Consider the following 26,164-nt stretch of genomic DNA (forward strand, 5'->3'; position numbering starts at 1 on the left):
CCTTAGCAGAATGTGAAAGGAGAGGAAGAGGGTCTCAAGAAAAAATTATAATAAATATTTTGGGAGGAATGTGTGTTGTGTGTGGAATGGAAGGTGTTAAGCTTGGAGGTGTATTCCCCACAGTCAGCATGCAACACATAAGCTGACGTGAAGGAGGTACACACACTAGCACAAGGAATCAGGATATCCCCAGTTTAGTGGAGGAGAGGACTGACTCCAATAGGAGATTGTGGTGCACAGAGCCGGTGCAGATCCGAACAGCCACAAATAATACTTTCGTGATAACGTCTCAGCGCAAAGTAGCGCTGAGCGCATAAACCAGGACTGAGGAAATCAGGACAGGTAGACAGAATGAACGCTTGCTTAACTAGCCACTACTAGCAAGCGTCCACAACAAGACAGACTGGAATGAGGCAGCCAATGCGTTGCAGTGATGGCGTGCCTCACAAAGACAGGACAGGATAGTCAGGAAATAGGAGGATCAAGATAGATGAACGTAACACAGACAAATATACAATAAGTATGTTTTCCTAGCGTATTACAATTACAGCTATCAATGAAACCATTTGTAACGTCTGACTAACATATGTATATATCGGCAATGAACTGATATATGACATAAACAGTAACACTGACTAGGACTGGAGCAATACAGGGAACAGGACTCAGAAGGATTCGCTATCTCTTCGCAGAGATGAACGCAATCCACAAACAGAACCAGGAGCAGGATACTAACTCAGCACGGGTGATCACGATACGCGCAAACTACCAAAACGTGCTGGAAGGCTGACTAACTGAACACAGGAAATAAACAGTTCGTGTACGTATATATCAGCGACACTGATGTATCAACGTAACACGAATACAAGGAAAATAACAAAATGTGCAAGTATGCGTATATATTGGCGATGAACCAATATATGACACAAGACAAGCAGAGTAACAACTTCTAGAACAAGAGCAGAACTAAGAGGACTCGCTGACCCCTTCGCAGGAGTCAGCGCAGTCCACACGGACTAGGAACGAGGTGGGGCACGAGCAGAGTAACAGACAGAATCTGAGACTATAGTAGCCCATGAAGCATTGCAGGAAGCAGTTCTTTATACTAAGGTCATCCAATGGGAGCAGACCTGCAGATTCCCACACAAGTGAATGGTAATTAATCACAGGCTGACAGCAGGAAAAGGCAGACAATGATATGAAGCCTGCAGGAAAGGGATTGCCACTCCATTGCAGCAGACAATGTTTGTTTACACAAAAGCATATTAAACTGTCATTAACTTCAGAGCGACTGCAGATGGAATCAGCAACTAGTTTAAGTGCAAACCAAACTATGCAAGCAAATGCATGTAATGACATCAGAACTGCTTGGGTTGCAATACCACTGCAGCCAGCAGTAAACGCTGCAGAAGCGATCGTAACAGAAGGACACTGACAGAGAGAATGTCCTAACTGAGGTAATATTGATCTGTCCCAAGGTGCCAACAGTAATGTGTGTTATAAATCCCATTTAGATCCGGCACCAGCAACTCATCAGAGCTGCAACTCACAGCGACAGCATACAGGAGATAGAGTGGAGATAGCCTTCTTCACCTTTCAAAGGGGTTTATTAAGCATCTTGTGTTACAGTTTGATTTCTTCAAAGTATAAATAGTCTCTCCTATGTCCTATGTACATCACATATTTACAGCATACATACAGGAAGCTAGTATGCTAACTAGGAAGCAGAGAGCCTGATAGCTGGAAAGTAGAGTACCGTTCCCTTTTCCCTCCGTGCTCCCTCTTTCTATGAACATCAAAGAGTTAAATTCTGACATTATCTAAGCCATACCTCCACACGGACAATTGGCTCAGACCCCTTATGGTGTCATGATACACACCTACTTGATTAATATTCTATGAGTTCCTTTCCCCTAGTCGCAAAGAATACCATGTTGATAAATATGGCCTATGCTGATTGTTCCCGTAGCCCATTTGTCTGGGGCAGTGTAGGCCTACGACCTTGGACTAGGAACATCTTCTCAGTATCTGCTTGTATCATCTGCTTCAAGCAGACACTGAGAGGTTTCTGCCTGCATCACGAAAACCTCTATTTAACCACCTTAGCGGTATGGACGAGCTCAGCTCGTCCATTACCGCCAGAGGGTGCCGCTCAGGCCCTGCTGGGCCGATTTTGATCAAATAAAGAGCAGCACACGCAGCCGGCACTTTGCCAGCCGCGTGTGCTGCCCGATCGCCGCCGCTCTGCGGCGATCCGCCGCGAGCAGCGGCGAAAGAGGGTCCCCCCAGCCGCCTGAGCCCTGCGCAGCCGGAACAAATAGTTCCGGCCAGCGCTGAGGGCTGGATCGGAGGCGGCAGACGTCAGGACGTCGGCTGACGTCCATGACGTCACTCCGCTCGTCGCCATGGCGACGTAGTAAACAAAACACGGAAGGCCGCTCATTGCGGCCTTCCGTGTTACTTTTGGCCGCCGGAGGCGATCAGAAGAACGCCTCCGGAGCGCCATCTAGTGGGCTTTCATGCAGCCAACTTTCAGTTGGCTGCATGAAATAGTTTTTTTTTAATTTAAAAAAAACCCTCATGCAGCTGCCCTGGCGATCTTAATAGAACGCCAGGGTGGTTAAAAAGTATACTCTGCGAACAAGCCTTTTACCTAAAACTCAGTCCAGATAACTGAGGCCTACTTAAATTATAATATTATGGACTCAATCCAACATTTTACGCTGGTACATAATCTTAATATGTAAAACTGAAGTTTCAATATTCTTGCTTTTATCCTTTAAAAAACAGAACTTCGTTTCCTGTGCAGTGATAAATCTATACTATACTCCTGACAAAGATATTATTATTACAATTAATATGAGAACACCTCAAGAAACCTTGACAGATTCAGCGGTCAGAGACAGAATTACCAGTATGAAAAAGTAGCTACATAGATGGGTCTCAGATACCTTGTGTTCCTAAACATCTGTCATACTGGGTTTTGTTTTAAAGAGACTCCGTAACAAAAATTGCATCCTGTTTTTTATCATCCTACAAGTTCCAAAAGCTATTCTAATGTGTTCTGGCTCACTGCAGCACTTTCTACTATAACAGTCTCTGTAATAAATCAATGTATCTTTCCCCTGTCAGACTTGTCGGCCTGTGTCTGGAAGGCTGCCAAGTTCTTCAGTGTTGTGGTTCTGTGATGAATCTCCCCCTCCAGGCCACTCTCTGCACACTGCCTGTGTGTTATTTAGATTATGGCAGATTCTCTCTTCTCTCTTATCTTTTACAAGCTGGATAAATCGTCCTCTGAGCTGGCTGGGCTTTCACATACTGAGGATAGGGCAAAGCTGTTTGCAGGAAGAAACGAGCAGCCTGAAACTTCAGTGCATGAGAGCAGAAGGGGGAAAGAAACACACAATGATCTCTTGAGATACAAAAGGAAGGGTGTATACAGCCTGCTTGTGTATGGATGTATTTTCTATATGTAGACCTGCTGTACATCAACCTACTTCCTGTTTTGGTGGCCATTTTGTTTGTTTATAAACAAACTTTTTAAAACTGTTTTTAACCACTTTTAATGCGGCGGGGAGCGGCGAAATTGTGACAGAGGGTAATAGGAGATGTCCCCTAACGCACTGGTATGTTTACTTTTGTGCGATTTTAACAATACAGATTCTCTTTAAGACCACCGTTATTGTCTGGATAGGTTAATTGTGTTGTGTTATATAGCCCATACCTTTAATCAGTCTCAGAAGTAAAGTAGTGTATTTTCTCAATAATATCAGTGGGAAGATAGAAATGTATTATAAAAAGGATTCTTGAGCCATGGTAACAATATCAGGAAAATAAACTATATGATTGATATGTTTGATTTCTAATGCAAATCATTGGTAATTTGTAATGTGTTTATTTACCTTTAAGTATTTGTCTGTAGTTGATATTATTGGATGAGGAATATATGTGGATTGGCTATAAATATAAGTTGTGTGCTAGATTTGTTCATTGGATCCTTGTTGGTTATAAGATTGAGGACAGTGATGTGTAGTTAAGAAAGCGTGTTGCATGTTTATGTTTGCAGTGAATGTGCGTTTAGTATTGGGCTAACTGTATATAGAGGAATACAGTATTTCTGAAGTGTATTGTGTTGTGTGAATGTCCAGTGATGCAAGGAAAGAACCGAGGGAGTTGGAAGTTGGGTGTCTGTGGGATTGCAGATGATTATGAATAAGTGAATTATGAATAAGATCCTCATTTGCATATGATACAAGCTACAGCCCAGTTAGTAATAGCCCCTTTTTCCTCTTTGGAATAGCGAATAAAATGTAATTCTTAGTCTTCTGATGGCAAAGTACGAACATATTTTTATAATTACTGTGGCGGGAGCTTGGTTTTTTTTCCTCCGAAGGCCCTCCCTTTCTTAACCATTAATGTACTGATAGCTCTCCTTCCTAAAATCAAAAGTGAAACTGTTTATTTATTGAGCAGTGTAGTGAATGTCTTGTTTATATGGGTGAGCTTGGAAATGTTTCAGATTATTTAAGATTGATTATTAAGCAAGTGTGGAAGGTTCAGATGTATGTAGATTTTACAGGTCAGTGGGTGAAGAGAATGTAGTAAGCTTGGTAGATAATACAGAGCTAGTGAGAAATGAAGGATGATTCACCAGGTATAGACCAACAAAGACAGTTCCCCATTTGTAGCTGCTGTAACAGCTGGTGTAAGGACTTTTCAGTGAGAAAGATGGAAAGTGTAAGCGTATGTCGAGTGGGTGAGAGAAAATTGAAATTTTAGGGGTTAGCAGCCCCCTGCAGAGTGGAGTGTGTTATAGATGTAAAGATATTGATTTGAGCTTGAATATGCAAAGGACTAATTTTGGCATTTAGCTAAGTGTTGAATGATCAGGAGCCCCTGTAAAAGCATATATTTTACTACAGCTTAAAACTTGATTTTGTAGTAAACAGGGCTGTGGAGTCGGAGTCGTGGAGTCGGGCAATTTTGGGTGCCTGGAGTCGGAGTCGGAGTCGGGAAAAAATGCACCGACTCCGACTCCTAATGAATTTGTAACTGTAATTAAAATAGAAAATATGATAAAATGTTCTATTTCTCAGATAATAGTCATTAAAAATAATGTATATATTCAGTATATATACAGTAATAGCTGTGCTTAGTCCACAAAAATGAAATAAACCAGTCAAAATTAGTTACTTGTGCTGCTTCAATAAAGCAGTCCCCGTATTTTTAAGGTCAGATATACATATCTGATTGTGACTGTATATATGATGTGTACACAGGAATCTCTTATATATACTAAATAACATCTATGATGTAAGAATAAAGCCTGATGTGTAGCTGTGTCACTAATAGAGATGGTCAACGAGATGGAAATAATTCTGCATTGATGCTGATTTATGCAAATGTATGCACTCCCTTTGCTGATGAAATCAAATAATGTGATATGTTATTAAAATTTGGTTTGGTGACTACAAATTAAAGGGTAACTGAAACGGATGAAAAGTAAAGTTTTATACATACCTGGGGCTTCCTCCAGCCCCCTTCAGGCTAATCAGTCCCTCGCTGTCCTCCACCACCCGGATCTTCTGCTATGAGTCCTGGTAATTCAGCCAGTCAGCGCTGTCCGGCCGCATGCCGCTCCGACAGCCAGGAACATTCTGCACCTGCGCAATACTGCTGCACAGGTGTAGTATGCTCCTGGCGGCGGAGTGTGTGCATGCGCACTACGCCTGACTGGCTCAAGTACCTGGACTCATAGCAGAAGATCCAGGTGGTGGAGGAGGACATACAGGGACTGATTATCCTGAAGGCGGCTGGAGGAAGCCCCAGGTATGTATAAAACTTTAATTTCATCTGTCTCAGGTTTACTTTGTTACACAGTAGTACTATACTCTACATATGCACTCCCCACAGAGCTGCAGGAATCCACTGAGAATGCTGTCCACATTGAACACAGAGGTGTTGTCTGTTTACAATCTCCTCATTCCCCTGCAGAGTACCTGCACATCATTCTTACATGTACCCACACTTACATTGCCTAGGGCCTGATAGATGTTCTTTGTTCCGGTTTGTACCTTTTACAAGTACTCTTACCAAGGACTAGTTTTAGTCTAAAGGGAATAAATATAGTAGTCTACATATCCTTCTCACTTCAGTTGTCTTGTAAAATTCCTAAGCGTTGGCAGTTAAGAGACGAATTTCATGTTACATACTTTTAATCAACAAAATTGTAATATGCAAATTAGAGGAGTCGGAGTCGTGGAGTCGGTGGAATCCTAAACTGAGGAGTCGGAGTCGGTGGATTTTTGGACCGACTCCACAGCCCTGGTAGTAAAGGCCATTAAAGGTATGCCTAGAAAGAGACCCCTTAAATAGTTTAAATAACACCCCCCCCCCCCCCCCCCCGGGGAAACATTTGGTCGGAAAGTGGTCCCCGTGCCGGAAAAGGTTGGGGACCCCTGGACTAGGGGACATGATCTGTGTCTGGAGGGGAAAAGTTTTGGCCATTTATTTAAAGAAGGATGTACAGTACTGGAAGGAAAAGACAAAGACAAATGGGAGCCCAAATGGTGCAGTATGTCACAAGTATTGGGTATCAAAAGTACTTCTGAAAAAGGGTACTCACAAAGTTGAGTTGCACTAGGGGCAACCGACCCAGAGTCTGGCATAGACGGCTCTGGCACTTTTAATTGGACTGAGGAAGTGGGCATGGTCCCGCGAAACGCGTTGCCTGTGCTTAATTATCCATTAAACTTTAAGGTTTTTGTGGTCTATGAGGTAAGCCACCTCATCCTGCTTTATTGTATTGATTTTAAAGTGTTTTATGTATATATTGGGCACCTCTTTTCCTTTGCTGTACTTTTTGATTGAACTCAATGGACGTATGCCTTTTTCAACCCAAATAACTATGTAACTATGGCCTCAATTCACTAAGCAGTTTAGACTAGTCTACTGATGGTGTTTAGTCTATTGATGGTTTGGTCAGTTACATCAAAGGGGAATTCACTATTACCAAATGTTTTAGACCGGTTTTTAGACCTGGTCTAAACCATTTGGTAATTAGGTGGGTAAAGCAGGGGAAATGATCAAAAGAAGCAATTCACAAAAAAGTAGGAATGACCGACATCCTCCTCCTCTGATGAGCTTTCCTCTGCATAAAATTAAACTCCTGCATAATTAATTCAAAATGTTCCATCTTCACATCTAAAATATCTCACAGAATTACAGGGGTTGGACAAAATTATGGAAACACCTAACATTTAGCATCATAATCTGAACATGTTTTAAGCAATCAAAACTTGACATATGTTAAATTTTTTTTTGTTATCGGATATGTTTAAATACTTGTTTTTTTTACAGATATTTAAAGAGTAACTGTCAGGCAAAAACAAGTAATTTTTATCTATGTTCCCCTGTGTTAAACAGTGTGGAAGGAAGCCAAATATCAATACTGAAGTAAAAAAACTCTCTTACTTTATTGTGGGCTGAATAGCAGCCTTCCTTATCTCCAGGCTGTTTAGGAGGCCGCATCAGACTGAAAAAGCCGCAGTCAGTATGGGAAAGTCTTACTTCCTCTCTACTGCCCTCCCTGCACCACCCCTTCATTTCCCTATCCAGCCCTGCTGCAGCCTCATTGGCTGGTCCCTCTCGACTCCTTCGCTCCCCATCCAGACACCCTGAGTGAACAGCTGCAGGCAGCCCCCCCCCCCCCCCCGCGAGTGCCACCCGCGATCGTCAGCACCCCCCCCCCCCGCGAGTGACACCCGCGATCGTCGGCACAACCCCCCCCCCCGCGAGTGACACCCACGATCGTCGGCACCCCCGCGAGCGACACCCGCGATCGTGGGCACCAACCACCACCCCCCCCCTGCGAGTGACACCCGCGATCGTCGGCACAACTCCCCCCCCCCCCCCGCGAGTAACACCGCCCCCCCCCGCGAGTGACACGATCGTCCGCAAACCGACCGACATCGCAATCGCCCGCAAACCGACCGACATCGCAATCGCCCGCAAAACGACCGACATCACAATCACCTGCAGACCGACATCGCAATCGCCCGCAAAAACGACAGACATCGCCATCACCTGCAAACCGCCCGACATCGCTATCGCCCGCAAAACGACCGACATCGCCATCAACTGCAAACCGACCGACATCGCAATCGCCCGCAAAACGACCGACATCGCAATCGTAAGCAAAACGACCGACATCGCAATCGCCCGCAAAACGACCGACTTCGCAATCGCAAGCAAACCGACTGACATCGCAATCGCCCGCAAAACGACCGACATCGCAATCACCCGCAAACCGACCGACATCGCAATCTCCGGCAAAACGACCGACTTCACAATCGCAAGCAGAACGACCGACATCGCAATCGCAGGCAAAACGACCGACATCGCAATCGCAAGCAAAACGACCGACATCGCAATCGCAAGCAAAACGACCGACATCGCAATCGCAAGCAAAACGACCGACATCGCAATCGCCCGCAAAACGACCGACTTCGCAATCGCAAGCAAAACGACCGACATCGCAATCGCAAGCAAAACGACCGACATCGCAATCGCAAGCAAAACGATTGACATCGCAATCGCAAGCAAAACGATCGGCATCGCAATCGCTCGCAAAACGACTGACTTCGCAATCGGACGCAAAACGACTGACTTTGCAATCGCAAACAAAACGACCAACATTGCAATCGCAAGCAAAGGACCGACATCGCAAGCAAAACGACCGACATCGCAATCGCAAGCAAAACGACCAACATTGCAATCGCAAGCAAACGACTGACTTCGCAATCGGCCGCAAAACGACCGACTTTGCAATCGCAAGCAAAACGACCGACATCGCAAGCAAAACAACAGAAATCGCAATCGCTCGCTAAACGACTGACATCGCAATCGCAAGCAAAACGACCGACATCGCAATCGCAAGCAAAACGACTGACATCGCAATCGCAAGCAAAACGACCGACATCGCAATCGCAAGCAAAACGATCGACATCGCAATCAAAACGACTGACTTTGCAATCGGACGCAAAACGACCGACTTTGCAATCGCAAACAAAACGACCAACATTGCAATCGCAAAGGACCGACATCGCAACCGCTTGCAAATTGAATGACATCGCAATCATCCGCAACCCCCCGCGACTGACAACGCAATCGCTCGCACGGCTCCCCCCACCCCAACTGACAGCGAGATTGCACGCAACCCAGACATGATCGCTCCCCGCTGAGTGCCTAATACACACGATGTGTTTTCCCGTTCGATCCGCGGGTCGATTAGATTATTTCCAACATGCTCGAATCGGATTTCGATCGTTCCTGCCGTCGATTTGGCATAATTAACATGTTGGAAATAATCAAATCGATCCTGATTGACCCGCGGATCGAGCGGGAAAACGCATCTTGTGTACCGAGCATAAGACCAGAGACTGGTAGGAGTGTCTGAGGGCTGGGACTTGGGAGGGCTAATGTATAATTAATCAGGAAGCAGGGTAAGGGAGGATATGACATCACAATTGGCTTCAGACAAGACAGACAAACATGGAACCTGCCATGAGCTGTCAGGAGCATCATTCTCTGCATATACTACATAAAAATTCAGTGAAATCCAAACGTGGACAGTGAAATGCATATGTAATGTAAGTACAGCCAGTATTTAGCTACTGATATATGTGTTTTTTGTCTCTGAGACCTGTCACGGACGGTTGCGGGGCCGCAGGCGCGTCCTGTAACCGCCCGTGAAGAAAAAGCGATCGCACTCGATTCCCTGCATCGATTGTGCTTCAAATCGATACAATCTGGGTTGAGTGTGTAGGGGGAGCTGAAGTCCTTTTCTTAGCAGAGAGAGCACCATCCTAAAGGCTGGATGGCTCTTTTGATATGCTAATGAGCCTGGGCCCAGAAAGTCCCTGGCTTCAAGCTGTGCGGATGGCCCATCCATCAGGTATAAGGTGACACCTAGCTGATCTCATGTAGATGTTAATTAACCAAGGGGTGATCAGGATGCCTAGGTGCAGCCAGGCAGGCTACAAATCTCCGGGAGGTCTTGACACCTTGCTCACTGGTAAAGATCAAAGGGAAGTCAGCTGTTAGCAGCTAGAACACATCCTGAATAAACCTGAGTCTCATAGCATAATCCATAACTTCCCAGATCTGTCATATTTCTGGGGTTCCTGAGATGGCAGCTTCGCCAAACGTGGGGGAAGTGTAGCATGAGCCCCGGTGCTGGTTCTGAGGAAGTTTCAGAACATTCTGAGGTAAGGACTGCCAGTTAGGCAGTTTGAAAATGCCCTGATGATACCACAGGGGTCCCACCCCTCATGTCTGGTATCAGGGCGCTGGGTAAATCGAGACAGACCTGAAAATGTTAATAAATCTGCCCTGACCTGTACGGTTCTGTGAGATAGAGCCCATATATGGGTAGATATGATTTCTAGCCCCCAGGACAAGGGGAGGGCTCATCTCATCTTCTAAGGGGGTGTATGGCTCCCCGCCCTCACTCCCTCCTACTGAAGCAGGGGCATAAGAATGGCAGAGGACCCAAACTCAGTGTCCTCCACACTGAAACATCTTGAGCTCATCAGATGCCAGCTTGAGGATATGCTGGCATCCACCTGGTCTGAACTCTGAACTCAAATTGAAACCCAGAACTCTGTTTTCCCACAAAAAGGACATCTTTCCAGGAACTAAGTATTTTTCTCCCTTCTTTTATTTTTTATACTGGCTATTACTGTCTTAATAATTGTGATTTTAATAATTGTCTGTATATATTAATTATTTATATTGCGTGAATAAACGACTTTCTCCAAGTCATTCACTGTCCGCTACCCTGCTTATCAGCACACGCACAGAACTGATCCCGGGTCTCTGAAGATACGCTACTGTTTGTTTGTTGTTGGCTAGACAGAATACCGTGTGTTTAACCGTTTTATTCGCAGGACTAGTCAGTCAGTTAGTGGGCTCCACGGTCCCATGGTAACCGTGGTGGTGGCAGTTTACTCTGAACCAGTAGGTGACGTTGTAATTACCCGTGTCTCACAGGCTCCCTTCTGAGTTGTCTGCGGCTAATTCTTAACGGTTCCTGCGCATTGACTGCGACCAGAGTTCGCACGATCTGTGCGCTGGCACCGTTTAGAAGGCTAAGTGCGGTCAGCCACTAGGGCTCCTGTGACAGTGTTAGGCAGCGGTTGGGACCTGTGTTGTGCTGAAAGTATCTAAGAAACGAACTAATTCGTTGGTGTAGCTGGAAGGCAATATATTTTTTATATATACAGAGAGAATGTGTAGCCAGTACCCCTCCCCAAAAGTTTTATTTTATTTGGCATGGACATGTCCGGGAACTACAAGAAAATGTGCCTGGCGGACCTGCAAAATCTTTGCCAAGAGAGAGGCATTGATGTCGGCCGCAAGACACAACGGGACCTGGTAACGGAATTGTTTCAATGGGATACCCAGCAACTGCGGGAGCCGGGGGTGTCCGCTGAAGTGGATACCAGCCCATCTGACCCAAGTCAAGGGGAACCAGAGACTGAAGATTCTGCGCATACGGAGGTTAAGCATCCTGCGGGCCCTGTTGCAACAGTTACGCCAGAGACTGTCAGTATGGACCCCAATCCCAGAGTTTCTGAAAGTACTCGCCTGGAACCGGCCAGTACTGGACTGTCCGTTTGTACTGATCCGCTAATGCAGCAGGCATTACAAAAGCTGATGGACACTGACCTGGACAAGTACCTGCAGTACATGCGTGAGCAGCGCCAAATGCGGGAGGAACGGGAGCGGCAAGCTGCTGCTGCTGCTGCTGCTGCTGCTGAACGCCACGCGGAGAGGGATGCCGCTGAGCGGGAACGCCAACGACAACATGAGCTCAACATGGCAAAGGTTCAACAGGCCAGCCGGAGTTCACCGCCCAGCCTCCCTGCTGAAGGAGCTGCACCACCCGTAAGTGCAAAATTTAAATTTGCTAATATTGAAAAAGACACAGACATTGACTTGTTTTTGCGGTCTTTTGAAAAAGCATGCCGTCAGTATCGTCTGTCCCAAGACCAGTGGGCCAGACATCTGACACCTTTGCTGCGCTACAAAGCGCTTGATGCCTTCGCAGAATTGCCTGCGGAGAAGGATAATGATTATGCTGCTATAAAAGACGCTATCATTACTAAGTACCAGCTGACGCCAGAAGCCTATCGGAAAAAGTTCAGGGCCTGGCAGAAAAAGTCTTCTGATTCGTACCGAGATGTGGTCAGCAGCTTGCTCACCACACTCCGCCAGTGGACACTAGGCCTCACCAAAGGGTCTTATGATGTCCTGGAGGACTTGATAGTCCTGGAACAATTTCTGAACATTTACCCTGCTGATGTACGCCAGTTTGTGCTAGAACGCAGGCCGGCTTCAGCAACTGTCGCTGCAGACCTTGCTGAGACTTTTGCAACTACCCGGGTGGCTGATACCCGCAGAACTGTCCCATCCAGCTGGAGAGGAGGTCAGCCCAATACCTCAGCAGACCCTCCTGCCCCTGTGAGCCGTCCGCCACAGAGGCCACCCAGCGCAGCTGCTGCACCCAGGCCTCCAGCGCCTGGAGAGGTCACCTGTCACTACTGCCGCCAGCCCGGACACATGAAATTCGACTGTCCGGAGCGGAGACAGACACCACCAGCACCTGGATCATCTGCATCACCTGCACCTCACCCACAGCAGAGTCAGCCCGCCAGCGAACCACAGCCTGGATCATCAGATTTTGTCCTGTTTGCCCGCGGAAAGGAAATCCGCGACCGAACCGACCAGCAGCAACTTGTTAGAGTGAACGGCAAAGTTGTCACCGGATTTCGAGACACCGGAGCTGACATCACGTTAGTTCACTCACACCTTGTGCCAAAGGAGAGCATCAGCTCCAGCCGATCCCTTGCCCTTACTGGAGTAGAGGGCACCCTTTTTCACATAGCCCACGCGACAGTGAAGCTGGATTGGGGATTAGGGACCCACGAAAGGGTTGTTGGGGTTATGAAGGATCTCCCAGTCCCTGTGTTGCTGGGGACTGATTTGGGCAAGCTTGTGTCCTACTATGAACCTGCCACGACCGCCTTGTCGCTCACGGAAGGAGACGGACTCTCCACCCACCCCCAGGTACTTTATACACTTGGGGGAGCACCAGGGGGAGGCGGGTTGAATGTGCCCAGTTCAAGGGTACCAGGTTCAATAGTGCCTGCTTCAAAGGCACCTGAGTTTGATGTACAGACTGTCTGTTGTGATGATGCTGTAACTGTACCTGAGTTTACTGTACAACCTGTCTGTAATGAAAAAATGTCTATACCTGTCAATGTCATTACTGCATGCAATGATGACTTGAGTAATGTCCGTCTGTGCCATTCTGACAGTGTACCTGTGCTAGCAGTACCGCGCCGCTGCACTGCTCAGAACCCGAGCTCAGAACAGGTGGAGGGGGTTCCGGCCTCCTCCCCCTCCTCTGACCGCAGGGATGAGACCTTTCAGCCGCTGGCCTCGTGTGACATGAGCCAATTGGCTGAAACTGACAGCGCCGTATTCTCAGCCGCACTACAAAGTGACCCAAGCCTGGAGGTGCTCAGGCAGCAAGCCGCTGAGCCCCTCGCAGACGGGGCCGCTTTCAAGGTGTACTGGGAAGGTGGGAGACTGTACAGTGAGTCTGTACAGCCCCCTACAGGTAGATCCCACGCGAATACCAAATGGCTTGTGGTCCCGAGTGCGTTCAGGGGACATGTGCTGAAATCCGCACATGGTAATCCTCTGACAGGGCACTCGGGTGTCCGCAAGACACTTGCCGGTATTCGGAACCAGTTTTATTGGCCCCGAATGAACAGGGATGTAGCAAACTACTGCAGGGCATGTGCCGTCTGTCAGGAGCTGGGAAGGTCCAGGGATTCCCGCGGGGTTCCCTTAGGTCCACAGCCACTTAGCAGGGGAACCCCGCGTGGGCAGGCTGTTGACCTAACCAACCCACTGCCCGTTGTCAGCAGTCCCGGCAGACACCACGTCCGACTGCAGTGGCGCAAACGCCCTGTCCAGAACGGTCCATGTCGGGTCAACCCTGAGGGTAGCAGACCGCGACCGGTCCAGGGGAACCGAGCCACAGGCTCCAATAGGTTTTCCCGCCGCACCGGCAACCCGAGACCCGTCAGCCAGGTTGGCCGACACGCAGTGGGCAGCCGACCCCAGAACGCCAACGAGGAACTAGATCAGATCTCGCAGGTTAGCGGCAACGACACACATCTTGCTGATGAATGTCTATCTGCCTTCTCCCCAGGGGGGGCTGTCACGGACGGTTGCGGGGCCGCAGGCGCGTCCTGTAACCGCCCGTGAAGAAAAAGCGATCGCACTCGATTCCCTGCATCGATTGCGCTTCAAATCGATACAATCTGGGTTGAGTGTGTAGGGGGAGCTGAAGTCCTTTTCTTAGCAGAGAGAGCACCATCCTAAAGGCTGGATGGCTCTTTTGATATGCTAATGAGCCTGGGCCCAGAGAGTCCCTGGCTTCAAGCTGTGCGGATGGCCCATCCATCAGGTATAAGGTGACACCTAGCTGATCTCATGTAGATGTTAATTAACCAAGGGGTGATCAGGATGCCTAGGTGCAGCCAGGCAGGCTACAAATCTCCGGGAGGTCTTGACACCTTGCTCACTGGTAAAGATCAAAGGGAAGTCAGCTGTTAGCAGCTAGAACACATCCTGAATAAACCTGAGTCTCATAGCATAATCCATAACTTCCCAGATCTGTCATATTTCTGGGGTTCCTGAGATGGCAGCTTCGCCAAACGTGGGGGAAGTGTAGCATGAGCCCCGGTGCTGGTTCTGAGGAAGTTTCAGAACATTCTGAGGTAAGGACTGCCAGTTAGGCAGTTTGAAAATGCCCTGATGATACCACAGGGGTCCCACCCCTCATGTCTGGTATCAGGGCGCTGGGCAAATCGAGACAGACCTGAAAATGTTAATAAATCTGCCCTGACCTGTACGGTTCTGTGAGATAGAGCCCATATATGGGTAGATATGATTTCTAGCCCCCAGGACAAGGGGAGGGCTCATCTCATCTTCTAAGGGGGTGTATGGCTCCCCGCCCTCACTCCCTCCTACTGAAGCAGGGGCATAAGAATGGCAGAGGACCCAAACTCAGTGTCCTCCACACTGAAACATCTTGAGCTCATCAGATGCCAGCTTGAGGATATGCTGGCATCCACCTGGTCTGAACTCTGAACTCAAATTGAAACCCAGAACTCTGTTTTCCCACAAAAAGGACATCTTTCCAGGAACTAAGTATTTTTCTCCCTTCTTTTATTTTTTATACTGGCTATTACTGTCTTAATAATTGTGATTTTAATAATTGTCTGTATATATTAATTATTTATATTGCGTGAATAAACGACTTTCTCCAAGTCATTCACTGTCCGCTACCTTGCTTATCAGCACACACACAGAACTGATCCCGGGTCTCTGAAGATACGCTACTGTTTGTTTGTTGTTGGCTAGACAGAATACCGTGTGTTTAACCGTTTTATTCGCAGGACTAGTCAGTCAGTTAGTGGGCTCCACGGTCCCATGGTAACCGCGGTGGTGGCAGTTTACTCTGAACCAGTAGGTGACGTTGTAATTACCCGTGTCTCACAGGCTCCCTTCTGAGTTGTCTGCGGCTAATTCTTAACGGTTCCTGCGCATTGACTGCGACCAGAGTTCGCACGATCTGTGCGCTGGCACCGTTTAGAAGGCTAAGTGCGGTCAGCCACTAGGGCTCCTGTGACAAGACCCTATACCTAACAGCTCCTCTTTAAACCAAAGTTGGTTACAATTAATAAAAATGGGAGATCTCTCAGACTTTCAAAGAGGCCAAATTGTTGGTGCTCGTATGGCAGGCGCTACTGTAACAGAAACTGGCCGAATGCTTGATATTTCAAGAGGTACTGTCTCAAAAGTAATGACTGCCTTTGAAAGAGAAGGAAAAACGTCCTCCGCAAAGCACAGTTGTGGCCGAAAGTTGAAGTTGTCTGAGAGAGACCCTCAGACTCTAAATCGAATTGTTAGAAAAGCTCGCAAGATCACGGCTCCTAAAATCACTGCAGAGCTGAATGAACACCTACAGAACCCAGTTTCCACAAAAACTGTTTGTCGGGAGCTGCACAAATCTGGATTACACAGAAGAACTGCAATTAGAAAACCTGTGCTCTCAGACAAATGTTTTAAAGTGTGTAGATTGGTGTAGAAACCACCAGAATTGGCCCCTCGAGCAGTGGAAAAAATCTGATTTTTCTGTGACAAATCATTGTTTACCTTATATCCGACCTCCGGCCGAGTGTACGTTTGGAGACAGCAGAAAGAAGCATTTCATCCAGACTGTCTTCTCCCAACCGCAAAACATGGCAGGGGTTCTGTGATGATCTGGGGTGCCATTTCTTGGAAATCTGCCGGGCCAATGATTTCCCTTCATGGAAGAATTAACAGCCGAGACTATTTAGGAATTTTGGGCGACCAAGTTCATCCTATGGTTCAAGAACTGTTTCTGGAGGGGAATGCCATCCTTCAAGATGATAATGCCCCAATCCATACAGCTAGAATTGTTAAAGAATGGCACAAGGAACATTCTAATGAAGTGGAGCATCTCATCTGGCCACCACAATCCCCAGACCTCAACATTATTGAGCATTTATGGTCGTTTTTAGAGATTCAAGTAAGAAGTCGATTTCCGCCGCCATCGTCTCTAAAAGAACTGGAGGGTGTTTTAACTGAAGAATGGGCTAAAATTCCTTTGGAAACAATTCACAATTTGTATGAATCAATACCCTCAGAGAATTGAGGCTGTAATTGCCAAAAAAGGTGGACCTACAATATATTAAAATATATTTTGTTGATTTTCAAAGTGTTTCCATTATTTTGTCCAACCACTGTACTTTACCTACAGAAAACAGCTGGTCTAATCTCGGTCAGAAAAAGTGGGCGTGGTTACTCCTTGTTTTCCCTTGTGAATTGTGTAATTACTGAATGTTAGACCAGGTCTAAAACATCACACCAAATCATCAGTAGACTAGTCTAAACTGCTTAGTGAATTGAGGCCTATGTCTCATTGGAATACTAGCTTTCGTATAAAGCCAGAAACCACGCTTTTTAGTGGCCCAAAGAAGAAGGTATACTCTAGGTGCAGCTTACACCCTATGTAGGGAGAACTTTCTGTACTTTCTGTAGTGAGAGGGGCTGCTGGAGTTGCTGTAGCTTTCTACTGCCCATTTTTCCGGCTTCTGCATCGAGCCCAAATTGCCAGTTTTACTTGTAGAAGGAGTGTTCTCCCCCAGCTCTTTTAATCGGGTGCTCCGCCTGGCAAATTTTGGTGAGCCCCCGGCTTTCATTGGCTCACCTCATCCTCCTACTATGCTCTAAACTGAGTTGCGCTGGCCCTGCATTCCCCGTCACACCCCACCTGGCTTCTTTTTCATGCCACTCAGCTGAAAAAAAAATTCTGGGGAGAAGACTGTAGAAGGGTGTACATAGTTTCCCCTTAAATTCAGTTTTCTTCACTTCATAGTGTGTTTAACCACTTGCCGACCGCCTAACGCAGGCTCTGCTGTTCCTCTGCGCTGCCATCTCGCAAGGAGCGAGATTTGATGGGAGCTCACACGAGCGCGAGCTCCAGTCAGTAAACAAAGCGGGGCCCCAGCGATCTGCTTGCCATCCCATGATCAGACCTGGCAGGCTTTTTGTTTAGTATATAATGGATTTATATAGCGCTGCCATCTTATGCAGTGCTGCACAAAGTATAGTCTTGTCACTTAACTGACCCTCGGAGGGGCTCACAGTCTAATTCCTACCATAGGCATATGCTTTTGTATGTGTAGTGTAGTGTGTGTATCGTAGTCTAGGGCTAATTGAAGGGGAAGCCAATTAACTAGTCTGTATGTGTATTTTTTGACAAATTTTCTGTCTTATTTCATGAATATGAAAAAAATATTTATAACAGCAGCAATCAAGTACCTCCAAAAGAAAGCTCTATTTGTGCGAAGAAAACGGAGGTAAAACTAATTAATTTGGGTGCAAACACCTTATCCCAGCTGAAGACCTACCTGCCCTGGTTCATGCATTTGTATCCTCCCGCCTAGACTACTGCAACGCCCTGTTCATCGGATCTACAGAAAAGGTTCTGCGCCCCTTACAGCTAGTACAGAATGCTGCAGCCAGACTCCTAGCCAATGCCCCCCGCAGCTCACACATCACCCCAGTACTGCAAACTCTTCACTGGTTGCCAGTAAAATGGAGAATCAATTTTAAGATCTGCCTGCTGACATTCAAGGCTCTACACCACATGGGACCCAAATACATAGCGGATCTATTGGAACTTTATGCCCCTCCACGCACCCTCCGCTCTGCCAACAAGATGAAGCTGATTATTCCCAGGATACACTTAACATTTGGTGCTCGGGCCTTTTCCTACGCAGCCCCTACTCTATGGAACTCACTTCCACAATCAGTACGAGAGGCTCCCTCTCTGGACAGCTTTAAAAAAAGGCTAAAAACTCACCTCTTTTCCCTAGCCTTTGAGACTGCATAATGCAGGGTCACAGCGCTTTGAGTCCCCAGGGAGAAAAGCGCTATATAAATATTATTGTTGTTATTGTTATGTTGTATGACTGAGCAATAAACCGTTAAAGTTGTGAAGTGCCAAATTGTGAAAAATGGCCTGGTCACTAGGGTTATAAACCTCTGGTCCTCAAGAGGTTAAATTCATTTTAAAGTTGATCTTCAGTATGTACATATAAAGTTTAATGATAGCAAAAAATGAAGGAAAGGTACGGACATCCGTGTAATTGCACTTACCGATATGTTTTTCACATAAAACTGAATTGTTGTATACACAGTGTATGCAGTGCAAGTATTCACAAAGTTACTGTTTATTTTTACAAAGACGTAATTTGTATTGTGGTCGCGAGGTATTGTCATGCCCACCCCCTCCCCTTTCTTCAGCACAAATGATTTGCATAGTAATGTTTAAAGGGAAGGTCCAAGCAAAAAAAAAAAAGAGTTTCACTTACCTGGGGCTTCTACCAGCCCCATGCAGCCATCCTGTGCCCTCGTAGTCACTCACTGCTGCTCCAGTTCCCCGCTGGCAGCTTTCTGACCTCGGAGGTCAGGGCCGAATTGCGTACATTTTTACACATTCCCGCTAGTGCAGGAACATTAACACATACATTTTTACGCGTTAGTGGTGCAACGCGTAAATTTTTGTTCCTGCACTAGCTGGAATGCGTAAAAATGTATGCAATGTGGCCCTGACCTCCGAGGTCAGAAAGCTGCCAACGGGGGACTGGAGCAGCAGTGAGTGACTACGAGGGCACAGGATGGCTACATGGAGCTGGTAGAAGCCCCAGGTAAGTGAAACTCTTTTTTTTTTTTTGCTTGGACCTTCCCTTTAACAAAAACATCACTCCAATTACGGACAATGGGGTAGCCTGGAGGGTGGTCACATTGTTATCTCTGAGTCACGTCATGCTGCTAATTTTTCATTGGGAACAGTCTCTCCCCCACAACCAGCATTTCCTCAGTTGTAGATGTCTGTACTTATGTTCAGCTATGAAATAAAAACAGTGGTGAGACGGTGCCCAGTCTGTGTCTATATGTTGTCCTATGTATAGGTAAGGGAGCAGTGACTAGATTTTATGCAGGTATTTATGTTTGAAGGCCAGCATTGCACACCTTCCTACATAGTAGAACTTGACATGCAATCAATTCCACTTTAACACTGGCAAACGTTATAGTTGAATAAGGCAATGTCAAACAATTTTTTGCTTAATTTCAAGCCAACCAATTCCATGATGACTTACCCAGTCCGTAGTTGGATTCCATTGAGATGAGGAGCTAGATAGCCGTCTGCTGTGTGTGCTTTGTGCACAATCCTACAAAATAAAGTTCAGAATAAAGTTAAAACGACTTTTGTGAGGCTCTCACCTACACCTTTGGTGTAATTGTGACTTACTGACTCATTTGTGGTCTGATGTCAGGACTTATATATGCAAGGTAACTGGTGCAATACTGAAAAATGACCATGGGGCTTTCTCCCCCATAAAACACACTTGCACTTTAAAGCTTATAAAAAGTCAGTCACTCTCTATTATGATTAATCAAAATGTACCTTCCCATAAGAAGTGTATTCATTTTACTTATTTAAAATTTGATTGGTTTGGTAGAAGGCAGAACCAGATGAGTAGCTTAAGTGGTTGTCATGCTATTTTGCTGTACGTTAGTGAACAGCTTTGTTTCCTGTTCAGTTTATTGAATCCCCTGTATAATTCATTCTGTTTCTAATTAGTCCTTGATAATGCCCTTTGGTTTCTTGACATGTTTAATGCTGTTAATCATGTATTCAGTCTTATAACCATGATCTCTTTTCTGGGACTAATAAGATTTGTTTTCATTCTGATGATCACAATAAAACTGCTACACAGGAAGAAAGAAAAATAATAATAATTTGGCACTTTGGGTGACAATATGATCAACCTGGGGGGGGGAGGGTAGCTACCTAATTGTACCTGATCCCGGTAGGCACATATTTATAAGGGGGGGCTACCCATTTCTGGATGTCAAATCTGGCTATCTATATTGGGGGCTAATCTTAAGGGACACATCTAGGAGGGTATCTATCTAATGCTGGACTTTGGCTATCTATACTGTGGGGGGGGGGGGGGGGGGGGGGGGGAGGTTACCAAACACCGGGTGCACATCTGGTTATCTATACTGGGGAGAGGCTAACTATGGAGGCCATTTCTGCCTATCTATGCTGGGGGGACACTTAATACTGGGAGCACATCCAGGTACCTATACTTGGAGGGGGGGGGGGGAAGAAGAGGAACTTAACTTCTACTTGGGGGACATCTGGACAAACTAGAAGGGTCTTCCTAATACTCACAGAAAATGTGCTAAAATTTGCTAAAAATCTGCAACAGGGATATCATAAGACATTTAGCAAACTGAGTGGTTTATTAATAATTGTCTGCTACTAAGCGTTTAAGATCCCCCCCCCCCCCTTGGGTCATATCAGATCATAGTCCTGTTTCCTAAATTAGTGCTAGTATGATTTTCGTTGCATCCACAAACCTAGATTTGCTGAGATTTAAAGGGAAACAGTTGTATTTACATGCACATGTTAAAGAAAAATAAAATGGACTCCAATAACTGTGTGACATGCTATTACCACCCACCCCACTCTGAGACTCTGTGTCACTCAGGGGACGAGAAGGTTCACTCTCTCCAGGCGACGATGGAACTTCAGGGTCAACAGCTCGTAGAGTACCATCTTCTGATACCTGAGATTTTTCAGTAAGCTTTTCTATTCCTAATGAGGGAAGAATTAGGGAAAGGAAGGTTCAGTTATGAGTAACAAGAAAATAGCCATCATAAACATGACTAATAAAAGCAACCCATTCTAACCTCTCTAATACTGGGTGGACGTCTGACTAAATGAACTGGGCAGGGGTCTTCCTAATACTTGGGGCACGTTTGCGGCCCATACTGGTACAGGCACAGTTGGGTGGTGGTGGGGGCGCACTTTGGAATCTCCGCCTCTAGTGCAGCAGTACCCTGTTCCGGCCCTGCATCAAGGACAAGCATAGTACAAAGCAAGTCTGGAGATAGTGTTTGTGATTAATCAACAGCAGTGTTTATTTTGTGCTGCACAAGCTTTATACAGACTATTTACAATATTTACAGAAAAACTGTTTAAAAAAAATTTGCCTAGATGGGTTATTATAGATAAGAACTCTATATAGGGAGTACATGTTAGCCAAATCAAAATAAAAAACAAGAAAAAAACAAAACAATCTATAGCAGTACAAATTAGCTTGTTTGTTAGCCTAGCAAACACATACTTGTTACAACAGCAAGCAAGAAATAATCATTTGAACAGTTAACTTTTAACCTACTTTTTGTACCCTTTCAGTTCCAGAAAGCAGAAAACAGAATATGAAAAAAAATCTCCTAGGAGAAAATGTAGCGAAAAAGTAAATCGAGTAAGGGCCTTTCTGTTTCCCAGATAAGGACTAATTTAAAGTAAAGCTGTAAGGTTAATAAAAAAAACAAAAAAAAAAAAAAACAGTTACATACTTACCAAGGTGGATCCTTGCACAAGGTGTCTCTGAACATATCAGACACGAGGTTATCGGATATTCTTTCACACCACAAGTATGCAAGTATGGCCACACCTGCACAAGCGGCTTTGTGCAACTACCAAGGTGCGACCATACTAGCACATGCATGGTAAGGCCCACACTCATAAATGGAGGCCAGCATGACTGCAAACATGAGTGGGTCCTGCCAGCAGCAGTGGGGTTAAGCGAAGATAAAATGCCTCTGGACCATGCAGACATTTCCTTGCACTTAGATAAGCATGTAACTTATAGGTTTGTGTTAAGGATGAGCTAACCTCAGAAGTTCTCTCAGGTGAAACAGCAAATCCTGGTGTGGATCTTTTTCCTTAACCACTTAACGACCAGCCGCCGCAGATACCTGTGTTTCCATGGCGTTCCCTGTCAGTTCACAGAGCGGGGCTCCGTGAACAGCCTGCGAGCCTCCGATTGCGTCTCACAGGCTAAATGTAAACACCTGGGGACGTAATCCCCGGAGTTTACATTTTGCAGCGCTTTTACTTTTTTTTAGGGAGAGAGAGAGAGAGAGAGAGATGATCAAATACAGCCCCTCGGACATACATGAGGCACTCGCAAGACTATTCAACCTCATCCTGAGTGCGGGCTCCTTTCCTCAGGCCTGGAGTGAAGGCCTCATAACACCTATCTACAAGAATGGGGACAGATATGATCCAGCAATCTACAGAGGAATCTGTGTCAGCAGTACACTGGGGAAACTGTTTAACAGCATCATCAATAAAAGGATCCTCTCCTTCCTCACACAGCAGGACGTACTCAGCAAAAGCCAAGCTGGGTTCATGCCAAACCACCGCACAACCGACCACATCTACAGCACAGCCTCATCAAGACCCATGTCCACAGCTCACGTGGCAAAATACACGCTTGCTTTGTGGATTTTAAGAAGGCGTTTGACTCGGTGTGGCACCCAGGCCTTTTTCTAAAACTCCTAGAGAGCGGAATAGGAGGTAGAACCTATGATGTCATCAAGAGTTCATATACTGGGAACCAATGCAGTGTGAAAGTGGACGGGAAGAGAAGCGCGTTCTTCAAGCAAGGTCGAGGAGTCAGGCAGGGCTGCAGTTTGAGCCCAACGCTCTTTAACATATTCATTAACCAACTGGCTGTAGCCCTGGAATCCTCCCCAGCACCAGGCCGCCTCCTGCATGACCACAAGGTGAAGTTCCTGCTGTATGCAGATGATCTCCTGCTGCTCTCCCCAACAGAAAGGGGCCTACAGGACAGCCTGGCAGTACTGGAGAGTTTCTGCACCACATGGGCACTGCCCATCAACCCAAAGAAGACAAAAGTGATGGTGTTCCAGAGGAAAAATCTAAACGCCCACCTCCTCATTTATATTAAATGGCTGCCCACTGGAGACCACAAACAGTTACACCTACCTGGGGCTGGAAATTAACCAAACGGGGAGCTTCAAACCAGCAGTAGAGGCCCTGAAGGAAAAAGTCTGCAGAACGTTTTATGCCATCAGACTTTACCACCTAAAACCACCGGTGAGAGTCTGGGTAAAGATATTCAACAGCATCATCACCCCAATCCTGCTCTATAGCAGTGAGGTATGGGGCCCGGTCACCTACTCTTACCAATCAAAATGGGACTCCAGCCCAACAGAAATCTTCCATCTAGAGTTCTGCAAGTATCTTCTCCAAGTCCATCGCAGCACTTCAAACTCAGCTTGCCGGGCAGAGCTAGGCAGATTCCCACTATGGATGACTATCCAGCAGAGGGCGCTCTCATACTGGGCGCATATACAGAGCAGCAGCCCCAGCACTTACCACCATAAACCCTCACTGAGCCAGGGTGGCGAGGCCATACTACGCGCTTTGAAACAAAGCGTCAACAGCCAGCCCAGCCAAGACCACCAACACAGGCTGACAAAAGCCCAAATAAAGGGAATGATAGAAAGCTGCAAGGACCAATACCTAGAGGAATGGAGAAGTGACATAAAGAACTCCAGAAACTCACTATCTACCAATCACTCCAGAGGGAGTACACAATGGCTCCATGGGGGGGGGAGAGAGAGAGAGAGAGAGAGAGAGAGAGAGAGAGAGAGAACAAGTCACAGGTGAAATCACACTCTAAACCGCATCATGTGAGTGTATATCCCTGCAGAGATGCACTATCAGTGCACACAACTCTGCTGCTGGGACAGACTGGGGAGCCTCTTGCCTGTGATCCCATCTTTCTAGCATGGGGGAGAACAACAGGAGCAGATCCATTTCGTATGCTGCCTAGTTCTCCTATATTGGACTCCCCCACCAGCACCAGCTTCCCAACCATCGCTTGTGGCCCAGGGATTTCCTGCATGCGCAGCGCTGCCAAGAGGATGCCAATTCGGCGAAAGAAACTTGGCAGCTGTGGGAGAGTGCCACGATCCTTGCCTGCACAAATGCATATAGAGGGCAGAGGGATCGACAGCCAAGCACCGTGTTCGGCAGAAAACCGGGTGAGTAAAGAGACGCCACTAGCATTCACAACGATCACCCAAGCCTACCGGTCTTCTCTTGGCCTCACCACCTAGTGACGCTCAATAAAAATAATACAAATTAAGGGAGCTACTCCTCTTCTGCGTTTCCGGGATGGAAACCAAATTAAACTGAGGAGCCAGGCAAGGGTGGGGGCTATTATTCTTTCAGGGGGTTTCCACTAATTGGATGGGTGGAGCCACATCTCCAGTGTCCCGTATGACGGCTAGAGAAAAATATATATACTAAACCTGGTGCATCCATGGTCCAGGAGCATCTTGTAGATGTTCTCCCCCTCAATCATTAAGTACTTCTACTACTGCCCCACTTGTGTCCTCCTGTCCCCCTTGGTGTCCCCTATGCAATTAGCAACAGCCGCATCACTCACCTGACCCGAAGCATGCTCACAGCGATCAGCTGTTTCCTCCTTATTGCACTCCCTGGTGTCTGCTCTCTGTACAGGATGTAATCAGCAGCAGCCGCATTACTCACTTGACCCAAGGTTGCCCATGGCGAACAGTGGCTCCTCTCTTGCTCACTCCTTGAACCCTAGTGCCAGTACTTCCTGAAATACCTGCACTAGGGGAAAGGAGTAAGCGAGATAAAAGCTGCTGTTTGCCGCAGGCAACCATGGGTGCGTACGAGAGGAATCGGCGCGGGAGACTTGGGCACAGGATACAGCTGGTATATGGCTGATCCTGCACAAGTTCCTGGCCATGTTAAATACCATTCCCCCTCCAGGCCGCCATGGATGGTGGGGAAATAAATCGGCTTTCAGAATTATTGTGTTTTAAAAGTAACTTCAGCTCATTCTTCTGATGGCGCCGAAGTTACTCCCTGTGCGCTGCTGTAGCCGTAATTCCTATTACAGCCTATGGTGGCGCTGGCTGCGCCCAAGTCTCCTGCGCTGGATTCACGGTGTTCGACCATGGGTCAGGTGAGTGATGCGGCTGCTGCTGATTACATCCCATACAGAAAGCAGACATAGCGGAGTGCAAAGAGGAGAAGCAGCTGATCACCACAGGCACCCTCGAGTCAGGTGAGTAATGCGGCTGCTGCTTATTACACAGGGGGAGCAGAGCAGGATGCCAGGAAGTGCCGGATGTCCCTGACATTGTGGCGTGTCAGTGATTTATATTGGCGTGCAATCATATGTGGGGGACTCCCTGTATTTGGACTGTAAGACACAGGGACTTTTTCTCCCAACTTTTGGGGGAGAAAAAAAATGCATCTTTTAGTTCGACAAATAGAGTACTTTGTCTCAGGGAGAACGAAAAATCTTGAGAGTGGATTTTCAACATGGTGGTGCAGATAAGAAAAATATGGTACGTATATACAGTATATCACAAAAGTTCGTACACCGTTTTTGTAAATATTTTATTACATCTCCTCATGGGACAACACTGAAGATGGCAACAATTACACTCATCGGTAATTGGTTTTCTGCGTTGCCTCTACGAGGGGTGTTAACCGTGAGATAGCTCCGCCTGCCTAGGGGACAGGAAGCACAAGATTCAATTAAATAGCCACATC

At 46.6% G+C, this 26,164-nt stretch overlaps 1 protein-coding gene across 1 annotated transcript in view; it reads right to left on the reverse strand.

Moving 5' to 3' along the window:
- The window catches only part of HID1 (HID1 domain containing), a 192,758-nt gene that overhangs the window by 37,955 nt on the left and 128,639 nt on the right, over nt 1–26,164 (reverse strand). Inside the window, exons 15-16 of the mRNA XM_068263955.1 lie at nt 21,210–21,343; nt 19,836–19,907 (exon numbers count right to left, since the gene is read on the reverse strand). Coding sequence (XP_068120056.1) covers nt 19,836–19,907; nt 21,210–21,343 — 206 coding nt within the window. The remainder of the gene's footprint in view (nt 1–19,835; nt 19,908–21,209; nt 21,344–26,164) is intronic.

This window comes from Hyperolius riggenbachi, chromosome 12, assembly GCF_040937935.1.
Source record: "Hyperolius riggenbachi isolate aHypRig1 chromosome 12, aHypRig1.pri, whole genome shotgun sequence".
Taxonomy (NCBI): domain Eukaryota; kingdom Metazoa; phylum Chordata; class Amphibia; order Anura; family Hyperoliidae; genus Hyperolius; species Hyperolius riggenbachi.